This window comes from Engystomops pustulosus, chromosome 1, assembly GCF_040894005.1.
Source record: "Engystomops pustulosus chromosome 1, aEngPut4.maternal, whole genome shotgun sequence".
Lineage (NCBI taxonomy): Eukaryota > Metazoa > Chordata > Amphibia > Anura > Leptodactylidae > Engystomops > Engystomops pustulosus.
The window spans coordinates 193,133,311-193,156,326 of NC_092411.1; the positions used below are offsets into that span (position 1 = coordinate 193,133,311).

The 23,016-nt window shown below is 44.5% G+C and overlaps 1 protein-coding gene across 1 annotated transcript in view; it reads right to left on the minus strand.

The window, feature by feature from the left end:
* Window positions 1-2,422: 2,422 nt before the first annotated feature.
* Window positions 2,423-23,016, minus strand: part of LOC140070348 (uncharacterized) — a 92,905-nt gene continuing 72,311 nt past the window's right edge. The window contains exons 4-7 of the mRNA XM_072116781.1: window positions 4,055-4,218; window positions 3,792-3,924; window positions 3,197-3,292; window positions 2,423-2,995 (exon numbers count right to left, since the gene is read on the minus strand). Coding sequence (XP_071972882.1) covers window positions 2,968-2,995; window positions 3,197-3,292; window positions 3,792-3,924; window positions 4,055-4,218 — 421 coding nt within the window. The 3' untranslated portion in view covers window positions 2,423-2,967. The remainder of the gene's footprint in view (window positions 2,996-3,196; window positions 3,293-3,791; window positions 3,925-4,054; window positions 4,219-23,016) is intronic.

Sequence of the window (23,016 nt, forward strand, 5' to 3'; positions counted from 1 at the left end):
GCAATATGGCAGTATATGGGGATTTTACTCCTCATTCATTACAATGTGCTGATAGCACATTGTAATGAATAGGTTAAAACAAGACAGCTTCGGGCCTTCGTGAGGCCCGATGCTGTCATGGCAACGGATCACCGCTCCCCGTGACGTCATCGGGGAGCGGAGATCCGCGCCAAGATGGCGGCGCCCATGCGGCGCCATCTTTTTGAAGCCTCCGGCAGCATTGCCGGAGGCGATCGCGGTGAAAGCACCGATCGCGGGTGTTACCGGTAAGCCTTTGCTGCAATATGCAGCAAAGACTTACCGGCTATGGAGAGGGCTCGGCCCGCGAGCCCTCTCCATGCACCGGGACCCGGCGCGCGCCGTACTAGTACGGCGCGCGTCGGGAAGGGGTTAATTAGTATTTGAATAATTAGTGCTCAGCCCTCCTAATAATAATCTAATGTAGTTTTACTTACAAATAGTGAGTCCCTCACCAGCCCAGCAGTGCCCCCACCTACACTTAAAGTCTCACAGGGATAGATAACGTCTGCTGCCCGATTATTTAAGTTATTTAATACATTACCCTCCTGCCTTTAAAGCTGCTGTCACCTCTGGCCTTCTCCACGCTGTTAATCTTCCTGGGGTCCTGGGTTCTGTCATTCAATCTACAGCCAGGCGGCCGGGCCCGCGCTTCGGAGCGCAGCACACATTGGCAAAATGGAAAGGGCCAAGACAGCATTTGTACCACAACTGTGCCATGGATTTCTGGCTATATACTGCAGGGGGCTAGCTGGCTATATACTGGGGAGCAGGCTTGGACCGGGGTGCCTGGGGTCCACCAGTGAAATTGATTTTGTGGGCCCAGCTACTACTCCATAGAAATGTTCTGGGATAAGGGCATTTCTAATCACTAGCTGTGGCAGTGAAGTAAAGGATAAACTAAGTCCTTTCTCCCTCACTCCCTTTCTGCTAGTGCTCGGCTCTTGGTTTGTGTAGTTTGTGTACAGGGGCTGCGGTGGTGACGTTATATCAGGGCATTAATGTTAGGGATAGTATAAGAGTTACCCCTTGTTTCCTGGGCTTTCTGCTGTTGGCTGGGCTGTGGTTAGGGATGTAAGTGTTTGCACTGCACAATAACCTTCCATTAAGGAAATGCTGAAAGCCTTTATAAGAACTGATAACAATAACCCTACTCTGGCGTCCTGCACCACACCTGGCTCTCTGATCCTATAGGTATAACAGTACATACATACATACACACTAGAAGGTTACTCAGTAACTACAATACTGATCTGGACAGTAGAACGCATCACCGATGCGCATATGGTGGAGCGATAAAATAGCGCTAAGACTAATCAGTGTAAAAAAGTTATTTAGTTTATTTGGTAATATAATATAATAAAACCAATGGGGAGGGATGAGATAAAACAACGCGTTTCGCGCTCGGACTGAGCGCTTCGTCAGGTTCCTATAGTGGTATTGCGTGCAGGATGTCACTTATAGCCGCGGGCAACCTATAGTCATTTCCGGTTAAGGATGGAGTGATTTAGACATGAAATAAGTCGCAGTAGAATTCCTCTTAGAAACAGACAACAAATGCATAATGAAGCATATATAAAAATACAAATTACCATAAAAAGTATAAATAGATATTTAAATAAGTTAAAAACAAAATTATGAAACGAAAGGCTACATCCGGTACCGGACAGAAGGAGATAATGGGCATCCCAGGAATGATCGGTGAAGAGAACTACTAGGACTACAAGTACGATCATTTCAGGTATATAAGCCACAATTCCTTTTTCTATCCTACACCAACTGGGTGTAACAAGGTGGGGTTTCTCAGTCCATCACAAGTTTTAGCGCAATTCCATGCCAGGCCCATGTGACAAAGTAATACAGGCACAGAAAATTTGCGCATTGTGTGCCAATTGGGGTATATCATGACTGGTGCTCAATGCTCCATGCTAGTCATGATAAATCCCTCCCAATTGTTTTTTTGCTAGCAGACAGAGCAGTGGCAAATAAAAGGTGATACCTCTGTAACGGAGTCATGAGAAGGGTGGTGTGGCAAGTAGTGATAGGGTAGAAAGGAGGAATAATAATTATTCTTTATATAGTCCATCATAATCTGCAGTGCTATCAGATCATGGAGTACATAAACAAACAAAATATTCTATTCTTTATTGTACTCTAATTCTGCCAGTCCTGTGCCACCATAGCCTACATGTAATGCAGCAGAGACAATATGGAGGGACACTATTTGGTAGAGACCCTGGACTCCATAGAAACCCCTAGACAAGCATGACAAGTACTCTGTGCTAGGTAAAGCAACTCCTAACACACTTACAAATCCATTTAAGAACAAAATTTTATTAAAAAATATTTTATTTAAACAAATATTGATAACACAATAAATTTAAAAAAAATAGAAAACATGGCTAGAATGATTTGATACTGAAATATTAATAATTTAAAAGATTAGACAGATTACAGAAAAACTTATTGGAGAAATAAATAACATTTACAGTAATTTTAATGTTGTTACAGTATATATTACAAAGATTTAAAAATATTTTTAAAATATCCTACAGCTTAAAAATGACACAATGGATTTAATACTGACATGTTTGTAACAGGACAAATACTTTGGAAGAAACTAAAACATTTCTATGTTCTTTAATACATTATTGTCAGTTAAAATCTGGGTACTCTTATACTCCTTAATATGTTTCATGCTACCAGTTTAAATACACCTTTGTAGCTACTGTCCATATTTTAAAAAAGAGGTCAAAAGATTATATGAGGTAGCTTCATATAAGCTTTCCATTCATTTTTATTTGGACAATTTGGTGATCTACATAGTAGATAATGTCCTCTCCAGCAGCTAGGTGGGTCTCTTTAGGTATTTTCATATGTATATTCCTAATCTACAGATAAATTCCTTCATTCCAGACATCAGAAGATTTATAGCTTTAAAAGGGTGTTTTATTTGGTAGATGCTGAAGTCTTCGACCTGAATTTGAAAAGGAAAAAAAGCCCTGTTTAGTATTGGTTCCACAAAATAATGGTAAATGTGGTTTTACTTTTCCACTTTTATTATTTACAGTTAGGCACATTGCTGCTTTTAAAAATCGTTTAAAAATGTGATCATTGAGAGTCTGAGGGATCAAGAATTTTCCAAGCAAAAATAATAAATATTAAAATGTCTACTTACGAATCCAAAACTCTGTCAATGATCTTCTTGACCCATGGAGCGGTGGGATCTAAACATACTTCTTGACTAGTTTCTTTACGGGTTTTTATTAGGGCACTGTGGATTAATAGATCAAGTTAATTAATATGCATACAGACATGATGTGACATGATACATTATTATAACAAACTCACACACCTTTATACCTTAAGGGTTAGAATACACGAATGTGGCTGAACACATCCAATTAACAAATTTTGCCTATAGTCACTAACTAATAATTTTGTCATAAAATATTGGCAAAATGTATTCACTGGATGTGGCTGAACAAATTTCAATTGTATCCTTGCCCTTATACACTTTGGTAACATAAATAGAATAATATTGTTTTGTTTGGATACAAATGTGGTGATGTTCTTGATTTCGCTGGGCATTTTAAAGACGCTGATACACCTCAACTTTTTAGCAATTTAGTTAATATATGTGTAAATCAACATACAAATTAGCAGGAATCTGAGTTTTGTTTGGAGCATGTCCTGATAATGTGCACTTATTCTTATCGATTACAAGATTATAGTTTAGATAACATTATAGAAAAACTGAGACTACTACTTACATAACCTCCAAATGCCTGCAGTGTGGACCTTTACGGATTATTTCAAAGTTCAGGATTTGCTTTAAAGGTATTACTGCACGTTCTGTTTTCACACATTGACATCTAAGCTCTGCAACCCTTTTTAATGGCATTCCTGTAATGAATTAAAATATATGAATATTAAAGATACAATTTAGCATTCTACAGTGCTACAGTATCATCCATAGTAGATCAGAACCTGGCTGTGTATAACTTACTTCCTATCACTGTAAGTAAGATCTTACCTTCTGAAAGTGAAATGTATGTCAGGCAGACCGCCAGCAGTGAAAGGGTAGTCATGATTGTTTTCATGCTTAGGAATGTGCTTCCTCTGTCTTTGGTTTCAACTGTGGCTTCTATCTGTGTCCCAACACTTCTGCTCTTAAAACTGCTGCTGAGTGCTTTTATCCTGTGCAGACAGGAGGTGGGGATCACATAATAGGAATTTCCCCTAAGGATCATTGAGTGTCTTGCTACACATGCCTTTGGGAAATCCCAACTCGGAGAATCCAGTCACCACATGTTTAAGGAATAGATTAAGTGGGTTTTTTCACCCCAAAACAGGATGTTTATTTATTATATTCTATGTACATGTATATCAATAATTAATTCCAATTGTATGCAATCACTAATTTCTGATTGCTAGTATAGTTCAAGTGTTGTACTGCTAAGTCATTTAAAACCCCTTTTTTTTAAATAAAACAACACTGTAAAAATGTTAGCTGTACACCATTTATTTTAATAATACTTTATGTTTTAGCTCCTCCATACATAGGAGTTGTATACTGGTTCTATCTCAAAGTGTGTTGTTTAGGTTGTCTCCTCTTCTAAACTGGAGGAAATACTAATTATGTTTTCCACATATACAGTTTTATACACCTAATTTTTCAAAAGCTATAACTTCTTTATTTTTAGTACCAAAATGTACTTCCTACTGGTACCACTTAATATTCTAAACATTGCACCGGGAAGCTGTAAAAAATATTCCAAATACAGTAATACAGTTTTCAGTCGTTAATGCACTGGACACATCCCTGTTTTTTTAGTGTGTAAGATCATGGAAATATCGAATTTCTAAAGGTGTATTGTACACATAAAAAAAATCTCAACGTACCGTATTTACTCGACTATAAGCCGATCGAGTATAAGCCGAGGCACCTAATTTTACAACCAAAAACCGGGAAAATCAATTGACTCGTGTATAAGCCTAGAATGGAAAATGCATTGGTCACAGCCTCCCAAGTATATAGACAGCAAGCCCCCAGTAGTATATAGCCAGCCAGCCCCCAGTGGTATATAGCCAGTGGGGCCCCAATGGTAAATAGCCAGCCCCCAGTAGGATATAGCTAGCCCCTGTAGTGTATAGCCAGCCCCCTGTATTGTATAGCCACCTCCTGTAGTATATGGTCAGCCAGGCCCCTGTAGTATATAGCAAGCCCCCAGTACTATGTTGCCAAACCCCTGTAGTACAAGGTAGCCCCCTGTAGAATATAGCAAGCACCCTGCAGTATATAGCTAGCCCCCTTTAGTCTACAGCTAGCCCCCTGTAGTATACAGCTAGCACCCTGTGGTATATAGCCAGCCCCCTGTAGTATATAGACAGCCAGCCCGGTGCAGTGTGTAGCCAGCTTCTATTCTTGCTTCAAGTGCGCCAACTCCAGGTCAGTTTATGCACACGGCCCTGTGGCTAACCTGGAGCCACCCCAGGGTGGGCGTTTTAGGATGCAGGGATACCTAACATATTTAAGTTGTAATCATGATTCAGATAATTTGGCATAAGTAACGGAGAGAATGTATGACATTTTATAATGCTTTAATTTCTGTTTGTTCCCAAGTCATTGTAAATAGGGTATGTAAATGAATATATATCAATTTTAAAATGTTTTACCAAAATCAAATTTCCTCCAAAGTGAATGTTGTACAGATGAGGAAGTATGCAGCTTTAAAAAACACATCTCTTGCATCTTTCATTCCCAGGACAATGGATGAATTGTGTAAGAGCCACTATTAATGATATCATTAACCACAAAACATGTAAGGCAGATTAAATGAAGGTGAATGAAATCACTGTAATACAGAATGTGTATAGAAGATTGAAGTCAGGTTATAACCTGTGTTATGATTTTTTGCAATTTTGATAGGGGAATTGAGGAATTTTCTACAAAAAAAAATCTGCCATGTTTCAACAATATGTGAGGCTGCCTGCACACAACTACAGCTAGCACACATCCCCATTCTCTTCTATGGGCTTACTCACATAACTGTGGATTCCATGCCCCATGCATGAGCTGAGCGTATGCAAAGGATAGTGTGAGTCCTATTCTTGCCCATGTAGCGGCCTGTGCAGGTGTGTGTCATCCGTTGATGACACGCGGCCTGCAAAGAAAGGTCGATGGGCTAAAGGGGTTTTTCAAGCTAAAAATATATATGACCCATCCCTAAATAGTCACTCAATATCAAATCCGAAAAGAGGAGAAAGGAATGGGAAGCAGGCAGCACTGTTCTCTGTGTAGTGTTCCTGTCATCTTACTGCAGCTCCCATTTATTACTTCCATTAGTTTGCACCATGGTGTTTGACCCCTTAATGACCGCCGTATCGGCTTTTTACGGCGGTCATTAAGGGTACTTCTTCTGACGCGACGCCTTTCTACGGCGGCGCGTCAGAAGAAGATTTTGGGACATCGGGTTAGGTTAGTGTCAGTGTCAGAAAAACTTGATCCCGGGTGTTTAACCCCTTACACGCCGCGGTCAAGCATGACCACATGTCCACACCACACCATGGATCGGAACCCCCGGTGTGCTTACCGGGGGATCCGATCCCTCCTGCCTCAGCCCCCGGTTCCGACGAGTTACCCGAGGCTATCAGCTCCTCTCTGTGCCGGGTTCCGCCTCCTGGCAGGACTCGGCTGTGTGTAACTGAGCATGCTCAGCATGCTCAGTTACTTACACTATACACTGCAATACAAGTGTATTGCAGTGTAAGGGCTTGAACAAGCGATCGGATGATCGCTTGTTCAAGCCAAGAAGTATAAATGTAAAAAAGTTAAAAAAAAAGATTTAGTTATTTTAGAATATAATTAAATAAATAAATAAAATAAAAGTCCCATAAAATGCAAATAAAGTATATAAAACACAAAAATAAAAGTTCCATAAAATGCAAATAAAGTATATAAAACACAAAAACACATACATATTTGGTATCACCACATCTGTATCAATCTGTACAATAAATCTAAATCAATATTGAACCCGCTCGGTGAATGACGTAAAAAAAAAAAACTCGAAAAACTTCCCGTAATATACAATTTTTCATCAAACACCATCACTAAAAATTTTCTAAAAAGTGATCAAAAAAAGTTACATTCCATAATATGATACGACTGAAAAGAACAACTCTTTTCGCAAAAAATAAGCCCTCAACCAGATCTGCCAATGGAAAAATACAGAAGTTATGGCCCTAAAAATTTGTCAATAGTAAAAACAATGCGATTTTCTCCAATATTGGTTTTGCTCAGGAAAATTGAGCAAAGATGAGAAAAACTATATAAATGAGGTATCACCGCAATCGTAGTGAACCAGAGAATAAAGATAAAATATTATTTTTACAATACGGGAAAAGGGGAAAAAAAATGCTAAAAATCCCAAATAAAAATTGATGATTTTGTTTGTGTCCCCCTTTTAATAGTTAATAAAATCTCATGAATAAGCTTTAGACTCCCAAAATGAATTATATATACATTGTATCTCATCCCGTACATAATAAGCCTCATATGTTCGCATTACCAAAAAAAATAAAAATTTATAGGTCGTACAATGTGACAATACAAATCTGCTGTGAAGGGCGCTTCCATTCATCCTATGCCCAGCCGTGCGCCCATACAGCAGTTACCACCACATATGGGTGCTTACCGGGGGATCCGATCCCTCCCGCCGCTGCCCCGGGTTCCAACGAGTGACCCGAGGCTGTCGGCTCCTCGCTGTGCCGGGTTCCGCCTCCTGGCAGAACCCGGCTGTATGTAACTGGGCATGCTCAGCATGCTCAGTTACTAACACTATGCACTGCAATACAAGTGTATTGCAGTGTAAAGTCTTGAACAAGCGATCGGACGATCGCTTGTTCAAGCCAAGAAGTAGAAAATGTAAAAAAGTTAAGAAAAAAAGCTTTAGTCATTTTATAATATCATTAAATAATTAAATAAAATAAAAGTCCCATAATCTCCCCAGTTACACATAAAATGCAAATAAAGTATATAAAACACAAAAACACGTACATATTTGGTATCACAGCGTCCGTATCAATCTGTACAATAAATATAAATCAATATTGAACACGCTCAGTGAACCATATTAAAAAAAAACTCGAAAAACTTCCCATAATATACAATTTTTCATCAAACACCATCACTAAAAATGTTCTAAAAAGTGATCCAAAAAAGTTACGTTCCCTAATATGATACGACTGAAAACAACAACTCTTTTCGCAAAAAATAAGCCCTCAACAAGATCTGACAACAGAAAAATACAGAAGTTATGGCCCTAAAAATTTGTCAATAGTAAAAACAATGCGATTTTCTCCAATATTGGTTTTGCTCAGGAAAATTGAGCAAAGATTAGAAAAACTATATAAATGAGGTATCACCGCAGTCGTAGTGAACCAGAGAATAAAGATAAAATATTATTTTTACATTACGGTGAGTGGGGGAAAAAGAATGCTAAAAATCCAAAATAAAAATTGATGATTTTGTTTGTGTCCCCCTTGAAATAGTTAATAAAATCTCATGAATAAGCTTTAGACTCCCAAAATGAATTATATATACATTGTATATCATCCAGTAAATAATAAGCCTCATATGTTCGCATTACCAAAAAAATTGTAGGTTGTACAATGTGACAATACAAATCTGCTGTGAATGGCACTGCTTTCATTCGATGCCCGGCCGTGCGCCCATACAGCAGGACGCCACCACATATGGGGTATCGCGGTATCGCTACACTCGGGAGGAATTGGGCATCAAATTTTGCAGTGCGTTTCATCATTTAATTTATTCTGAAACTGTCAGTTTTGGCCTAAATTAATGTACTTTCCAAAAAAAATTCTAAAGTTTCTAAATCGCAGGTCCATATTGATTTAACCCATGTGAAACACTTATATGGTTAATAGACTTAATAGAAGTTGTTTTACACACGTTGAGGGGTGACGTTTCTATAGTGGCCTAATTTATGGGGTTTTACTATTATTTAGGCCTTTCAAAGTCACTTGGAAGCTGAGTTGTCCCTTAAACTGTGAGTTTTGGCAATTTTCATAAAAATGAGAAAAATGGCACCTAAAGTTCTGCGCCTCATAACATCCTCGAAAAATGAGAGGATGCATAAAATATCATCTCAACATAAAGCAGACATTCCGTAAATGTTAATTATCAAGCTTTTTGGGTAGTTTTACTTCCTGTCTGGAAAGCAGAACATTTCAAACTTGGAAAATGAAGAATTTTGACAAACTTTTGCCAAATTTTCACTTTTTTTCCGAACAAAACGGAAAACTTATCACTTACATTTTGTAACTAACATGACGTACAATGTGTCACGAGAAAACAGTCTCAAAATCACCAGGATATGTTAAAGCCTTCTGAGGTTATATCCAATTATCGTGACATAGGGCAGATTTGAAAAATCGATTCTGGTCATTGAGCTGAAAACTAGTGTTGGTGATAAAGGGGTTAAGCTGCATCTGGAAGACAACTCTATTATGGGAAACAGCAAGGTCTTGATGATAACAGATAACAGATGATCAGACAGGAAACATGAGAAGTAATTCAACCCAAATAAACACAAAACAATTAACCTTGCTTGTTCTGACTGGACTTTAAATTTTTAAAATATCTGTACACGCAAAAGCACCTTAAAGGTTTGAAGCCCCCCATACATATGAGAAAGCTGGGAGCCTATGGCAGGGAAGGGGTGTCCTAAGGATAAGTTATTCACTTTAAGAGAACTAGTACTTTTCTGTTTATATATCTCTAGGTGCACACCCTTGCTCTGGATTTGCAGAGAACACTAGTTTGACCTTTTAAATAGGTAAAATTTCTTTAGATGTCTTTATTTGCTTACAATTGCATCCTATGGCCAAAACAAACATCATAAGCAGATAAACCCTACATGTTGTATATGCTACTGTATTTTTCTACTGTATCTATATCAAAAAGTCAATTGAGCTATATAGGCATGTGACCTTATAAAATCCATTAAAAAAATCATAAACAATGCTCAGTAAGCCATCAGTAGACTTGGCGAAACAGCTGATTCCACCAGGACGCTGTACTTGCTGTTCTGGTATTAATTGGCATCATCATTAGAGCATGGGGATAGCTCACGTACACAAAGAATCACTTTTACATTGTGACTCCATGTTTTGACCTTCAGAGGAATTTTGAGTATGTGAGCCCCCTATAATGTTAACATGCTCTCATTAGACAGTTCTTTTAGTTGGGGGGGGGGGGGGGATATATCGCAATGCACCACAGTATGATGTTAACACTGCCCCCTACAAGTGCTGGGTATATTGAAAGTCTACGGGCTCCTTTTATCCGGTGGATAACTGCTGTCAGACAATTTTAGTTTCAACAAGATTTTATTGAATTAAAAGCAAAGAATGGAGTTAGTACAAGATCTGTTTAGGTGGTCGCTAAAGGTGAGAGTGGTAACAAGCATGCATATTGGTGAGCCATGTGTAATCTACCAATGTCCTTAAGGGGACAAAGTCAGAGTCCTCTCAAGGGTAGTTGAACCCTGTGCAGTGATCCATGGGTTCTAAATACCTTCAAATACAGGTAGTGTGTCTGTCCTGGTTGCCTCTATCCTCTCGAACATTCTGTCGGACAATTTTAAATCCTGTCTGGCATAGAACTGTTCTGTAGCTTGCGCCAATTTCTACAATAGGCTATAGGTCATACTCAGGCATGGCTAGGCGGTGTAAGGGGAAAATAGTCACAATTCCTGGCAGAGCAGCAGCGGCTTATATGTGAGAATACTGAAGTACGAGCTCTGATAAACCAATGTTTATCTATAAAGACTAGATTTAGAGTGAAAAATTCTATCCTTACCTGTTTTGTATCAGAATGTCACATTTTTTGCTTAACATCTCCAACCATCCAGTTGTTTCCTACATTGACACATTATAATGTAACATACCAGGTATAGATGAAAGCATTGGCAGAATTTGACTTGAAAAAATGGTTAAAGCTTAAATAAAAAGGTGACTGAAGTTAGGAAAGCACTTTAGTCAGAGCAGTTGTAGATTGCAGGGCAGGGCTCTTCTAAAGAAATGAAATGACAAACATGTTGGCTCATGTTCCTAATATGTTTTCACCACCAAGCTCTTTAACAACACCCATACATAACTATGAACTATGGATTATAGTACATCTAACTGCTCTCCATTACTGTTTTACAAAATACAGCTAAATAAAAAACAGTGTGAACAATCTACACAGGAACTGTGATTATTCATACCCACAGCAGCCAGCTCCCAAAATACTATTCTAGACACTTTACAGCTTTGAGGAACTACTGTGGTCAGCTACAAGAAAAGTCACATTTTACAAGGGGCACATCTGCATGTGGAATGTCATCCAAGAATGAGATAAGATCAACAAGCAGGAATAAAGTCCAACACTGGACAGGAATTCTCTCCTTTCTAGCTTCAGATGTTATGAATTGCAGATTTTCGTAAAAAAAAAAAAAAAAAAAAAGCTGTAAATTGGCTCACCCCAGGGATATAGCTAAAGCTTCAAAGGCACAATTGAAAAAACATAGACCCCCCCTCTCAACTTCTCTTCATGCCCAACTTCATCTGTCCATAGTCTCTGGCATCATCATATAAGATGCCAATACAATGGAAGCATCCGGGTTCAGGTTTATTGTTGGAGAGTTTTTAAAAAAACGTTCAGAAGTAAAATCTCTTAAGTGGCTGGCTAAGAAGTCTCTTTCAGACAGACATTTAAATCCCCTGTCATGGGTCTCGGATCGCGGGCGCACTGATGTCCCTCCGAGTGCCCCCGGGGAACTCACCTCTCCTGGCTCCAGTGGCGGTCTCTGCTGCTCCCGCAGTCCGGCGCACGCTTCCCTGTCTCTTATGGTGCCCGCGCGTCAGCTTTCAAACGTATAAAGCGCCAGCGCGCCAATAATATGTATTTTCCACTGAGCAATCTAAAGTGGCATTTATCCGCAGCCTCCTCTCCGGGAAGGCCCTGGTCTGGGCTACCCCTCTATTCTCACGGCATTTCTGTCAGAGTTCAAGTTCAAAGAACCTGCATGGGCCTCCTCTGCCGAGACTGCATTGTTGAACCTGCGCCAAGGCAACTCGTCTGTGGGAGAGTATGCAGTTCAGTTTCGCACCCTGGCCTCTGAACTTGCCTGGAACGATGCAGCCCTCTCTGCACAGTTCAAAGACGCTCTAGCTCAGTGATGGCAAGCCTTTTAGACACCGAGTGCCCAAACTACAACCAAAACTCATGTATATGGCAAAGTGCCAATGCAACAATTTAAGCAGTAACTTATTACTCCGTGCTCTTTCCCAGGTCTGAATTGTATCAGCATCTGAGGACACCAATACAGTAGAAAGGAGAAGAAGTTTGGATTATCATTGTAGCTTCCTTCTAGGGTCCTGGGCTTACTGGGACTGCAAGAGGCCTTAAAGGACATACCTAGCACCAGGAAGATGGATTGCCAACTAAGCACCCTGACATACTGGAGCGTGCCCCCTATGGCAGGATATGTTCTTCTTATATTTTCTTACGCCCTGGTTTATACTAAAAAAAAAGTCTTTAAAAATTTAGCAAATGAGCCTAAGGGGCTACAGGCTCCATTAACACCTATGGAGCCTGGATCTCCCTAAGCTTGTTTGCTTAATTTTAAAAGCCTTTTTTTTAAAAAAACAAAACAAAACAGGGAATATGAAGATAAAAGAAGAGAAGACCCTACCAGAGGGGGCACACACCAGTATGTCAGTGTGTTTGGTTTACAATTCTTCATCCTCATAGTAGATGTCCTTTAAGTCCTGTCTGGAAACCCTGCCCTGGGGTGATGGCAACGGTGCCATAGGTTCACCACCACTGCTCTAGCGGCTCGTGACCTGCCGTCTCATTACACTGGCCACTCAGATTGATGCTCGGTTTAAGGAGTGCGCCAAGGAACTATGCTCCAAGCACCCTCAAGCTCGTGTTAGACATTTTCCTCGCTTGGCACCTGCCTTCCAAAAGCCACTCCAGCCTCTGCCTGTATCGTCTGCTGAGGAACCTTTGCAGGTGGACAGAATCCGGCTCTCCCTACAGGAGCATTCAGACGTCATCAGGAGATCCTCTGCCTGTATTGTGCCAGCCCAGAGCACTTTATCGGATCTTGTCCTGTCTGTCCCCAACGTCCAGGAAATGCCAGTACCTAGGCTTCTTGAGAAAAGAACCCCCAGGTGTGAGCAAAGCTTCTCCACGCCTGACTATTCCTGTGTTCCTGAGCGTTGGCACCGGCACACAGATCCACGTTTTAGCTTTCCTGGATTCTAGCTCTACAGCAAACTTTGTGGACGCTGCCCTGGTCTCCCAGCATCACTTCCCGGTGGTCTCGAGAAACCATTGTCCATTGCCTTGGTCAGTGGCCAGATTCTCTCCGTGCTCATCTGGTTCTGCATGGAAACCCTGCTCCTGCAATTTGGTGCCTCACATAAAGAGAGACTTTCTTTGTTTGTGCAACCCCAAAGCACTTCCGCTTTTCTGTTGGGTTTCCCCTGGTTGCAGCATCATGCCCCTGTGCTAGACTGGTCTTCTATGTTGCCTCCCAAGCCTCTGGAGGGGCTTCCCGCTTCATACCTGGACTTCACAGATGTGTTCTCCCAGAAACAGGTTAAGACTAGAGATGAGCGAACATGCTCGTCCGAGCTTGATGCTCGGTCGAGCATTAGGGTACTCGAAACTGCTCGTTACTCGGACGAATACTTCGCCCGCTCGAGAAAATGGCAGCTCCCGCCGTTTTGCTTTTTGGCGGCCAGAAACAGAGCCAATCACAAGCCAGGAGACTCTGCACTCCACCCAGCATGACGTGGTACCCTTACACGTCGATAGCAGTGGTTGGCTGGCCAGATCAGGTGACCCTGGGATAGACTAGCCGCTGGCCGCGCTGCTCGGATCATTCTGTCTCTGGATGCCGCTAGGGAGAGAGCTGCTGCTGGTCAGGGAAAGCGTTAGGGTGTTCTATTAGCTTACTGTTAGGCAGGAGTGATTCTCAAAGAACCCAACAGCCCTTCTTAGGGCTACAATAACGTTCTACTTTTTTTATTTTAATTTGCATCTTTTACCATTTTGTGAGGAATTAGCAGGGGGACTTGCTACCGTTGTGTTTAGCTCTTAGTGGCACACATATCCATAGCAAAGACCGAAGTGGGAAAATTCAGTAGGGGTTGGATTTCTATTAGGCAATAACTCAGTGTCATCTCATCTGGCATAGTACTGTGCTTCCTTTGATACTTGGCTAGAAAATAGCCATAGGAGAATACAAACAGCTTCTTGAAGCCTACAGTAGCGTTCTATATATTTGATTTCTGGTTGATCTGCTGGTGGCTGTAGTTTCTGCAGTGCATGTACTTGCCAATTCTGAGCAATTTGTAGTGAGACTTGCGACCGCTGTGTTCTGCGCTTAGTGGCGCACATATCCATAGCAAAGGCCGAAGTGGCAAAATTCAGTAGGGGTTGGATTTCTATTAGGCAATAACTCAGTGTCATCTCATCTGGCATAGTACTGTGCTTCCTTTGATACTTGGCTAGAAAATAGCCATAGGAGAATACAAACAGCTTCTTGAAGCCTACAGTAGCGTTCTATATATTTGATTTCTGGTTGATCTGCTGGTGGCTGTAGTTTCTGCAGTGCATGTACTTGCCAATTCTGAGCAATTTGTAGTGAGACTTGCGACCGCTGTGTTCTGCGCTTAGTGGCGCACATATCCATAGCAAAGGCCGAAGTGGCAAAATTCAGTAGGGGTTGGATTTCTATTAGGCAATAACTCAGTGTCATCTCATCTGGCATAGTACTGTGCTTCCTTTGATACTTGGCTAGAAAATAGCCATAGGAGAATACAAACAGCTTCTTGAAGCCTACAGTAGCGTTCTATATATTTGATTTCTGGTTGATCTGCTGGTGGCTGTAGTTTCTGCAGTGCATGTACTTGCCAATTCTGAGCAATTTGTAGTGAGACTTGCGACCGCTGTGTTCTGCGCTTAGTGGCGCACATATCCATAGCAAAGGCCGAAGTGGCAAAATTCAGTAGGGGTTGGATTTCTATTAGGCAATAACTCAGTGTCATCTCATCTGGCATAGTACTGTGCTTCCTTTGATACTTGGCTAGAAAATAGCCATAGGAGAATACAAACAGCTTCTTGAAGCCTACAGTAGCGTTCTATATATTTGATTTCTGGTTGATCTGCTGGTGGCTGTAGTTTCTGCAGTGCATGTACTTGCCAATTCTGAGCAATTTGTAGTGAGACTTGCGACCGCTGTGTTCTGCGCTTAGTGGCGCACATATCCATAGCAAAGGCCGAAGTGGCAAAATTCAGTAGGGGTTGGATTTCTATTAGGCAATAACTCAGTGTCATCTCATCTGGCATAGTACTGTGCTTCCTTTGATACTTGGCTAGAAAATAGCCATAGGAGAATACAAACAGCTTCTTGAAGCCTACAGTAGCGTTCTATATATTTGATTTCTGGTTGATCTGCTGGTGGCTGTAGTTTCTGCAGTGCATGTACTTGCCAATTCTGAGCAATTTGTAGTGAGACTTGCGACCGCTGTGTTCTGCGCTTAGTGGCGCACATATCCATAGCAAAGGCCGAAGTGGCAAAATTCAGTAGGGGTTGGATTTCTATTAGGCAATAACTCAGTGTCATCTCATCTGGCATAGTACTGTGCTTCCTTTGATACTTGGCTAGAAAATAGCCATAGGAGAATACAAACAGCTTCTTGAAGCCTACAGTAGCGTTCTATATATTTGATTTCTGGTTGATCTGCTGGTGGCTGTAGTTTCTGCAGTGCATGTACTTGCCAATTCTGAGCAATTTGTAGTGAGACTTGCGACCGCTGTGTTCTGCGCTTAGTGGCGCACATATCCATAGCAAAGGCCGAAGTGGCAAAATTCAGTAGGGGTTGGATTTCTATTAGGCAATAACTCAGTGTCATCTCATCTGGCATAGTACTGTGCTTCCTTTGATACTTGGCTAGAAAATAGCCATAGGAGAATACAAACAGCTTCTTGAAGCCTACAGTAGCGTTCTATATATTTGATTTCTGGTTGATCTGCTGGTGGCTGTAGTTTCTGCAGTGCATGTACTTGCCAATTCTGAGCAATTTGTAGTGAGACTTGCGACCGCTGTGTTCTGCGCTTAGTGGCGCACATATCCATAGCAAAGGCCGAAGTGGCAAAATTCAGTAGGGGTTGGATTTCTATTAGGCAATAACTCAGTGTCATCTCATCTGGCATAGTAGTGTGCTTTGATACTTGGCTAGAAAATAGCCATAGCAATAGGATAGCATTGTTTGGTTTTAAAAACTCAAAAAAAAACAAAAAACACAAAAAAAAAAAAAAACACAAAAAAAAACAAAAAAAAGTAAAAAAATAAAAATAAAGTTATAACTCTCATTTTAAAAATGTTTAACCCGAGGGCTAGGGGTAGAGGACGAGGGCGGGGACGTGGGCGTCCAACTACTGCAGGGGTCAGAGGCCGTGGTCCTGGGCGGGGTGAGACACCACCTGCTGATGAGGGAGCAGGGGAACGCCGCAGAGCTACACTCCCTAGGTTCATGTCTGAAGTTACTGGGACTCGTGGTAGAGCACTGTTGAGGCCAGAACAGTGCGAACAGGTGATGTCGTGGATTGCTGACAATGCTTCGAGCAATTTGTCCACCACCAGTCAGTCTTCCACGCAGTCCACCCATGTCACCGAAATCGCCACTCCTCCAGCTCCTGCACCTCAGCCTCCTCCCCCCCAGTCTGCCCCCTCCCAGGAAAATTTGGCATTTGAACCGGCATACTCTGAGGAACTGTTTTCTGGACCCTTCCCACAGTCACAAACCACTTGTCCGGTTGCTGCTGAGCAATTTTCCGATGCCCAGGTTTTCCACCAGTCACAGTCTGTGGGTGATGATGACCTTCTTGACGTAGTGGAAGTGTGTAAAGAGCTGTCCGACGATGAGGAGACACGGTTGTCAGACAGTGGGGAAGTTGTTGTCAGGGCAGGAAGTCCGAGGGGGGAGCAGACTGAGGGATCGGAGGATGATGAGGTGACAGACCCAAGCTGGGTTGAGAGGCCGGGTGAACACAGTGCTTCTGAGACGGAGGAGAGTCCTCGACCTGAACAGGTTGGAAGAGGCAGTGGTGGGGCCAGACGGAGAGGCAGGGCCAGAGCTGGTGCATCAGCGCCACTGTCAACTAGTGAAGCTCCCGTGGTGAGGGCTCTTGCGGCGAGGGCTAGATCTTCAGAAGTGTGGAGGTTCTTTAAGGAAACACCGGATGACCGACGGACTGTGGTGTGCAACATTTGCCAAACCAGGCTCAGCAGGGGTTCCACCACTACTAGCTTAACTACCACCAGTATGCGCAGGCATATGAATGCTAAGCACCCCACTCAGTGGCAACAAGCCCGTTCACCTCCGGCCGTGCACACCACTGCTCCTTCCCCTGTGTCAGCTGATAGTCAGCCCCCTGCCCAGGACCCTGGCACAAAAACCCCATCGTCGCCTCCACGATCCTCCACAGCATCCACCAGCGTTCAGCTCTCCATACCCCAGACGCTGGAGCGGAAACGCAAATATAGTGCAACCCACCCGCACGCCCAAGCCCTTAATGTGCACATCTCCAGATTGCTTAGCCTGGAGATGCTGCCCTATAGGCTAGTAGAGACCGAGGCCTTTCGCAACCTCATGGCGGCGGCCGCCCCTCGGTATTCGGTCCCCAGCCGCCACTACTTTTCCCGATGTGCCGTCCCAGCCCTGCACCAGCACGTGTCAGACAACATCATCCGTGCCCTGACCAACGCCGTTTCTGACAAGGTCCACCTGACCACGGACACGTGGACGAGTGCTGCCGGGCAGGGCCACTATATATCGCTGACGGCACATTGGGTTAACTTGGTGGAGGCTGGGACCGAGTCTGACCCTGGGGCTGCTCATATACTGCCGACGCCGAGGATTGCGGGGCCTACCTCGGTCCAGGTGTTTCAGGCCTACTATGCCTCCTCCTCCTCCCACGCCTCCTCCACCTCCTCCTCCGAACTACCATCCGTGGGCACGGCGCCATCAGTCGGTAGCTCTAGGCACAGCAGCAGTGCCGTCGCTAAGCGACAGCAGGCGGTGCTCAAACTGCTGAGCCTAGGCGACAAAAGGCACACCGCCCAAGAGCTATTACAGGGCATCACGGCGCAGACTGATCTGTGGCTGGCACCGCTGAACCTCAAGCCGGGAATGGTTGTGTGTGACAACGGCCGTAACCTGGTGGCGGCTCTGCAACTCGGCAGACTGACACATGTGCCATGCCTGGCCCATGTGTTAAATCTGATAGTGCAGCGTTTCCTCAAGACATACCCCAATCTGTCTGATTTGCTCACGAAGGTGCGCCGCATCTGTGCGCATTTCAGGAAGTCCAGCCCAGATGCTGCCACTCTCAGGGCAGCGCAGCGCCGCCTCCAACTGCCCGCTCACCGACTGTTGTGCGACGTGCCCACGAGGTGGAATTCAACACTGACCATGTTATCCAGAGTTTACCAGCAGCGCAGAGCGATTGTAGACTGCCAGATGTCAACTTCCACCAGAACTGGTAGTCAGGTCAGTCAGCTTCCTCAAGTCTACAATGAGGAGTGGACGTGGATGTCTGATATCTGTCAGGTGCTGAGTAACTTTGAGGAGTCAACACAGATGGTCAGTGGCGATGCCGCCATCATCAGCCTCACCATCCCGCTGCTTGGCCTGTTGAAAAACTCTCTGGTCAGCATGAAGTCGGAAGCTTTGCGCTCGTCACAAGAGACGGGGGAAGAATATTCCCTTGTTGATAGCCAAAGCACCCTGAGGTCTGTTTCTCAGCGCATATCGGAGGAGGTGGAGGTGGAGGAGGATGAGGAGGAAGAGGAGGAGAATGTTGGCGAGACACAAGAGGGGACCATTGTTGAGTCCTTCACTGTTCAGCGTGTATGGGCAGAAGAAGAGGAGTTGGAGGAGTTGGAGGAGGAGGAAATGGACAGTCAGGCCAGTGAGGGGAGTGAATTCTTACGCGTTGGTACTCTGGCGCATATGGCAGATTTCATGCTAGGCTGCCTATCCCGTGACCCTCGCGTTCAAAGAATTTATTCCAGCACCGATTACTGGGTGTTCACTCTCCTGGACCCACGGTACAAGCAAAATCTTCCCACTCTCATCCCTGGAGAGGAAAGGAGTGTGAGAATGCATGAATACCAGCAGGCCCTGGTGCACAAGCTGAAACAGTATTTCCCTTCTGACAGCGCTAGCGGCAGAGTGCGTAGTTCTGCGGGACAAGTAGCGAGGGAGAGTAGGCGAGCAGGCAGCTTGTCCAGCACTGGCAAGGGTACGCTTTACAAGGCTTTTGCCAGCTTTATGTCACCCCAGCAAGACACTGTCACCTGTCCCCAGTCTCGGCAGAGTAGGGCTGATCTTTACAGAAAGATGGTGAGGGAGTACGTAGCTGACCATACCATCGTCCTAAATGATCACACAGCTCCCTACAACTACTGGGTTTCAAAGCTGGACATGTGGCACGAACTGGCGCTCTACGCCTTGGAGGTTCTTGCCTGCCCTGCCGCTAGCGTCTTGTCCGAGCGGGTTTTCAGTGCAGCTGGTGGCATCATCACCGATAAGCGTACACGCCTGTCGACTGACAGCGCTGACAGGCTGACGCTTATTAAAATGAATAAAGGCTGGATTTCTCAGAATTTCCAATCTCCACCAGGTGAAGGAAGCTCAACCTGAATAATTGATCCACTCCTCCTCCTCCTCCTCCTCATTTTCCTCCTTCTCCTCCTCTTTGTACAGTAAAGCAGAGGAAACTGGCTATTTTTTGACAGGGCCCACTGGCTCTTGCTATAGTACTTCATGCATTTAATTTTTCTGGAGGGCCACCTACCCGGTCCTCTGTTTGAAACAATTTTTGTGAGTGCCACATACAGGCACTCAATCTATTCCATTTTACTGCAGGGCCACCTACCTGCTCCTCTGGTTTGAAACATTTTTGGGACTGCCACATACAGGCACTCAATCTATTCCATTTTACTGCAGGGCCACCTACCTGCTCCTCTGGTTTGAACAATTTTTGGGACTGCCACATACAGGCACTCAATCTATTCCATTTTACTGCAGGGCCACCTACCTGCTCCTCTGGTTTGAACAATTTTTGGGACTGCCACATACAGGCACTCAATCTATTCCATTTTACTGCAGGGCCACCTACCTGCTCCTCTGGTTTGAAACATTTTTGGGACTGCCACATACAGGCACTCAATCTATTCCATTTTACTGCAGGGCCACCTACTTGCTCCTCTGGTTTGAACAATTTTTGGGACTGCCACATACAGGCACTCAATCTATTCCATTTTACTGCAGGGCCACCTACCTGCTCCTCTGGTTTGAACAATTTTTGGGACTGCCACATACAGGCACTCAATCTATTCCATTTTACTGCAGGGCCACCTACCTGCTCCTCTGGTTTGAAACATTTTTGGGACTGCCACATACAGGCACTCAATCTATTCCATTTTACTGCAGGGCCACCTACCTGCTCCTCTGGTTTGAACAATTTTTGGGACTGCCACATACAGGCACTCAATCTATTCCATTTTACTGCAGGGCCACCTACCTGCTCCTCTGGTTTGAACAATTTTTGGGACTGCCACATACAGGCACTCAATCTATTCCATTTTACTGGAGGGCCACCTACCTGCTCCTCTGGTTTGAAACATTTTTGGGACTGCCACATACAGGCACTCAATCTATTCCATTTTACTGCAGGGCCACCTACCTGCTCCTCTGGTTTGAACAATTTTTGGGACTGCCACATACAGGCACTCAATCTATTCCATTTTACTGCAGGGCCACCTACCTGCTCCTCTGGTTTGAAACATTTTTGGGACTGCCACATACAGGCACTCAATCTATTCCATTTTACTGCAGGGCCACCTACCTGCTCCTCTGGTTTGAACAATTTTTGGGACTGCCACATACAGGCACTCAATCTATTCCATTTTACTGCAGGGCCACCTACCTGCTCCTCTGGTTTGAACAATTTTTGGGACTGCCACATACAGGCACTCAATCTATTCCATTTTACTGGAGGGCCACCTACCTGCTCCTCTGGTTTGAAACATTTTTGGGACTGCCACATACAGGCACTCAATCTATCCCATTTTACTGGAGGGCCACCTACCTGCTCCTCTGGTTTGAAAAATGTTTGGGACTGCCACATACAGGCACTATCCAAATTAAATTGTCTCCATAGCAGCCTCCACACGTTGTCTCCATTGCTACCTCCAAAAGTCGTCCATATAGCTGCCTCCATACATCGTCCCTTTATCAAACGAGGTGTGTCAGGCAGAAATTTGGGTTGTTTTCATGGATTCCACATCAAAGTTGTTAACTTTGTCGCCACCCTGCTGTGTTATCCACAAAATATACTGGCAAACTTTTACCATTTAGGGATATTATTTCAGCGCTTCTTGCGCATCTGTTTACATTCCCCTCACCCGGCATATCCTAAACTTATAAGAACGCTACTACACTTGATCTTATACAAAAGGTTCTTAGAAGTGCTGTTTGGGGAGTAGCCTAGAGACAGGGGCTTGGATTGGCGAAAGCTCGCCTGGCAGCGGAACGCCAGCTCCATGCGCATCATGCGCTTCTTGCGCATCTGTTTACATTCCCCTCACCCGCCATATCCCAAACTTATGAGAACGCTACTACACTTAACTTGGTGCAGGCTGGGACCGAGTCTGACCCTGGGGCTGGTCATATACTGCCGACGCAGAGAATTGCGGGGCCTACCTCGGTCCAGGTCTCAAAGGCCTACTATACCTCCTCCCACCCCTCCTCCACCTCCTCCTCCTCCGAATTACCATCCGTGGGCATGGCGCCATCAGTCGGTAGCTCTAGGCACAGCAGCAGTGCCGTCGCTAAGCGACAGCAGGCGGTGCTGAAACTGCTGAGCCTAGGCGATAAAAGGCACACCGCCCAAGAGCTATTACAGGGCATTCCACATCAAAGTTGTTAACTTTGTCGCCACCCTGCTGTGTAATCCCCAAAATATACTTGCAAACTTTTACCATTTAGGGATATGAGGTGACAGACCCAAGCTGGGTTGAGAGGCCGGGTGAACACAGTGCTTCTGAGACGGAGGAGAGTCCTCGACCTGAACAGGTTGGAAGAGGCAGTGGTGGGTCCAGACGGAGAGGCAGGGCCAGAGCTGGTGCATCAGCGCCACTGTCAACTAGTGAAGCTCCCGTGGTGAGGGCTCTTGCGGCGAGGGCTAGATCTTCAGAAGTGTGGAGGTTCTTTAAGGAAACACCGGATGACCGACGGACTGTGGTGTGCAACATTTGCCAAACCAGGCTCAGCAGGGGTTCCACCACTACTAGCTTAACTACCACCAGTATGCGCAGGCATATGAATGCTAAGCACCCCACTCAGTGGCAACAAGCCCGTTCACCTCCGGCCGTGCACACCACTGCTCCTTCCCCTGTGTCAGCTGATAGTCAGCCCCCTGCCCAGGACCCTGGCACAAAAACCCCATCGTCGCCTCCACGATCCTCCACAGCATCCACCAGCGTTCAGCTCTCCATACCCCAGACGCTGGAGCGGAAACGCAAATATAGTGCAACCCACCCGCACGCCCAAGCCCTTAATGTGCACATCTCCAGATTGCTTAGCCTGGAGATGCTGCCCTATAGGCTAGTAGAGACCGAGGCCTTTCGCAACCTCATGGCGGCGGCCGCCCCTCGGTATTCGGTCCCCAGCCGCCACTACTTTTCCCGATGTGCCGTCCCAGCCCTGCACCAGCACGTGTCAGACAACATCATCCGTGCCCTGACCAACGCCGTTTCTGACAAGGTCCACCTGACCACGGACACGTGGACGAGTGCTGCCGGGCAGGGCCACTATATATCGCTGACGGCACATTGGGTT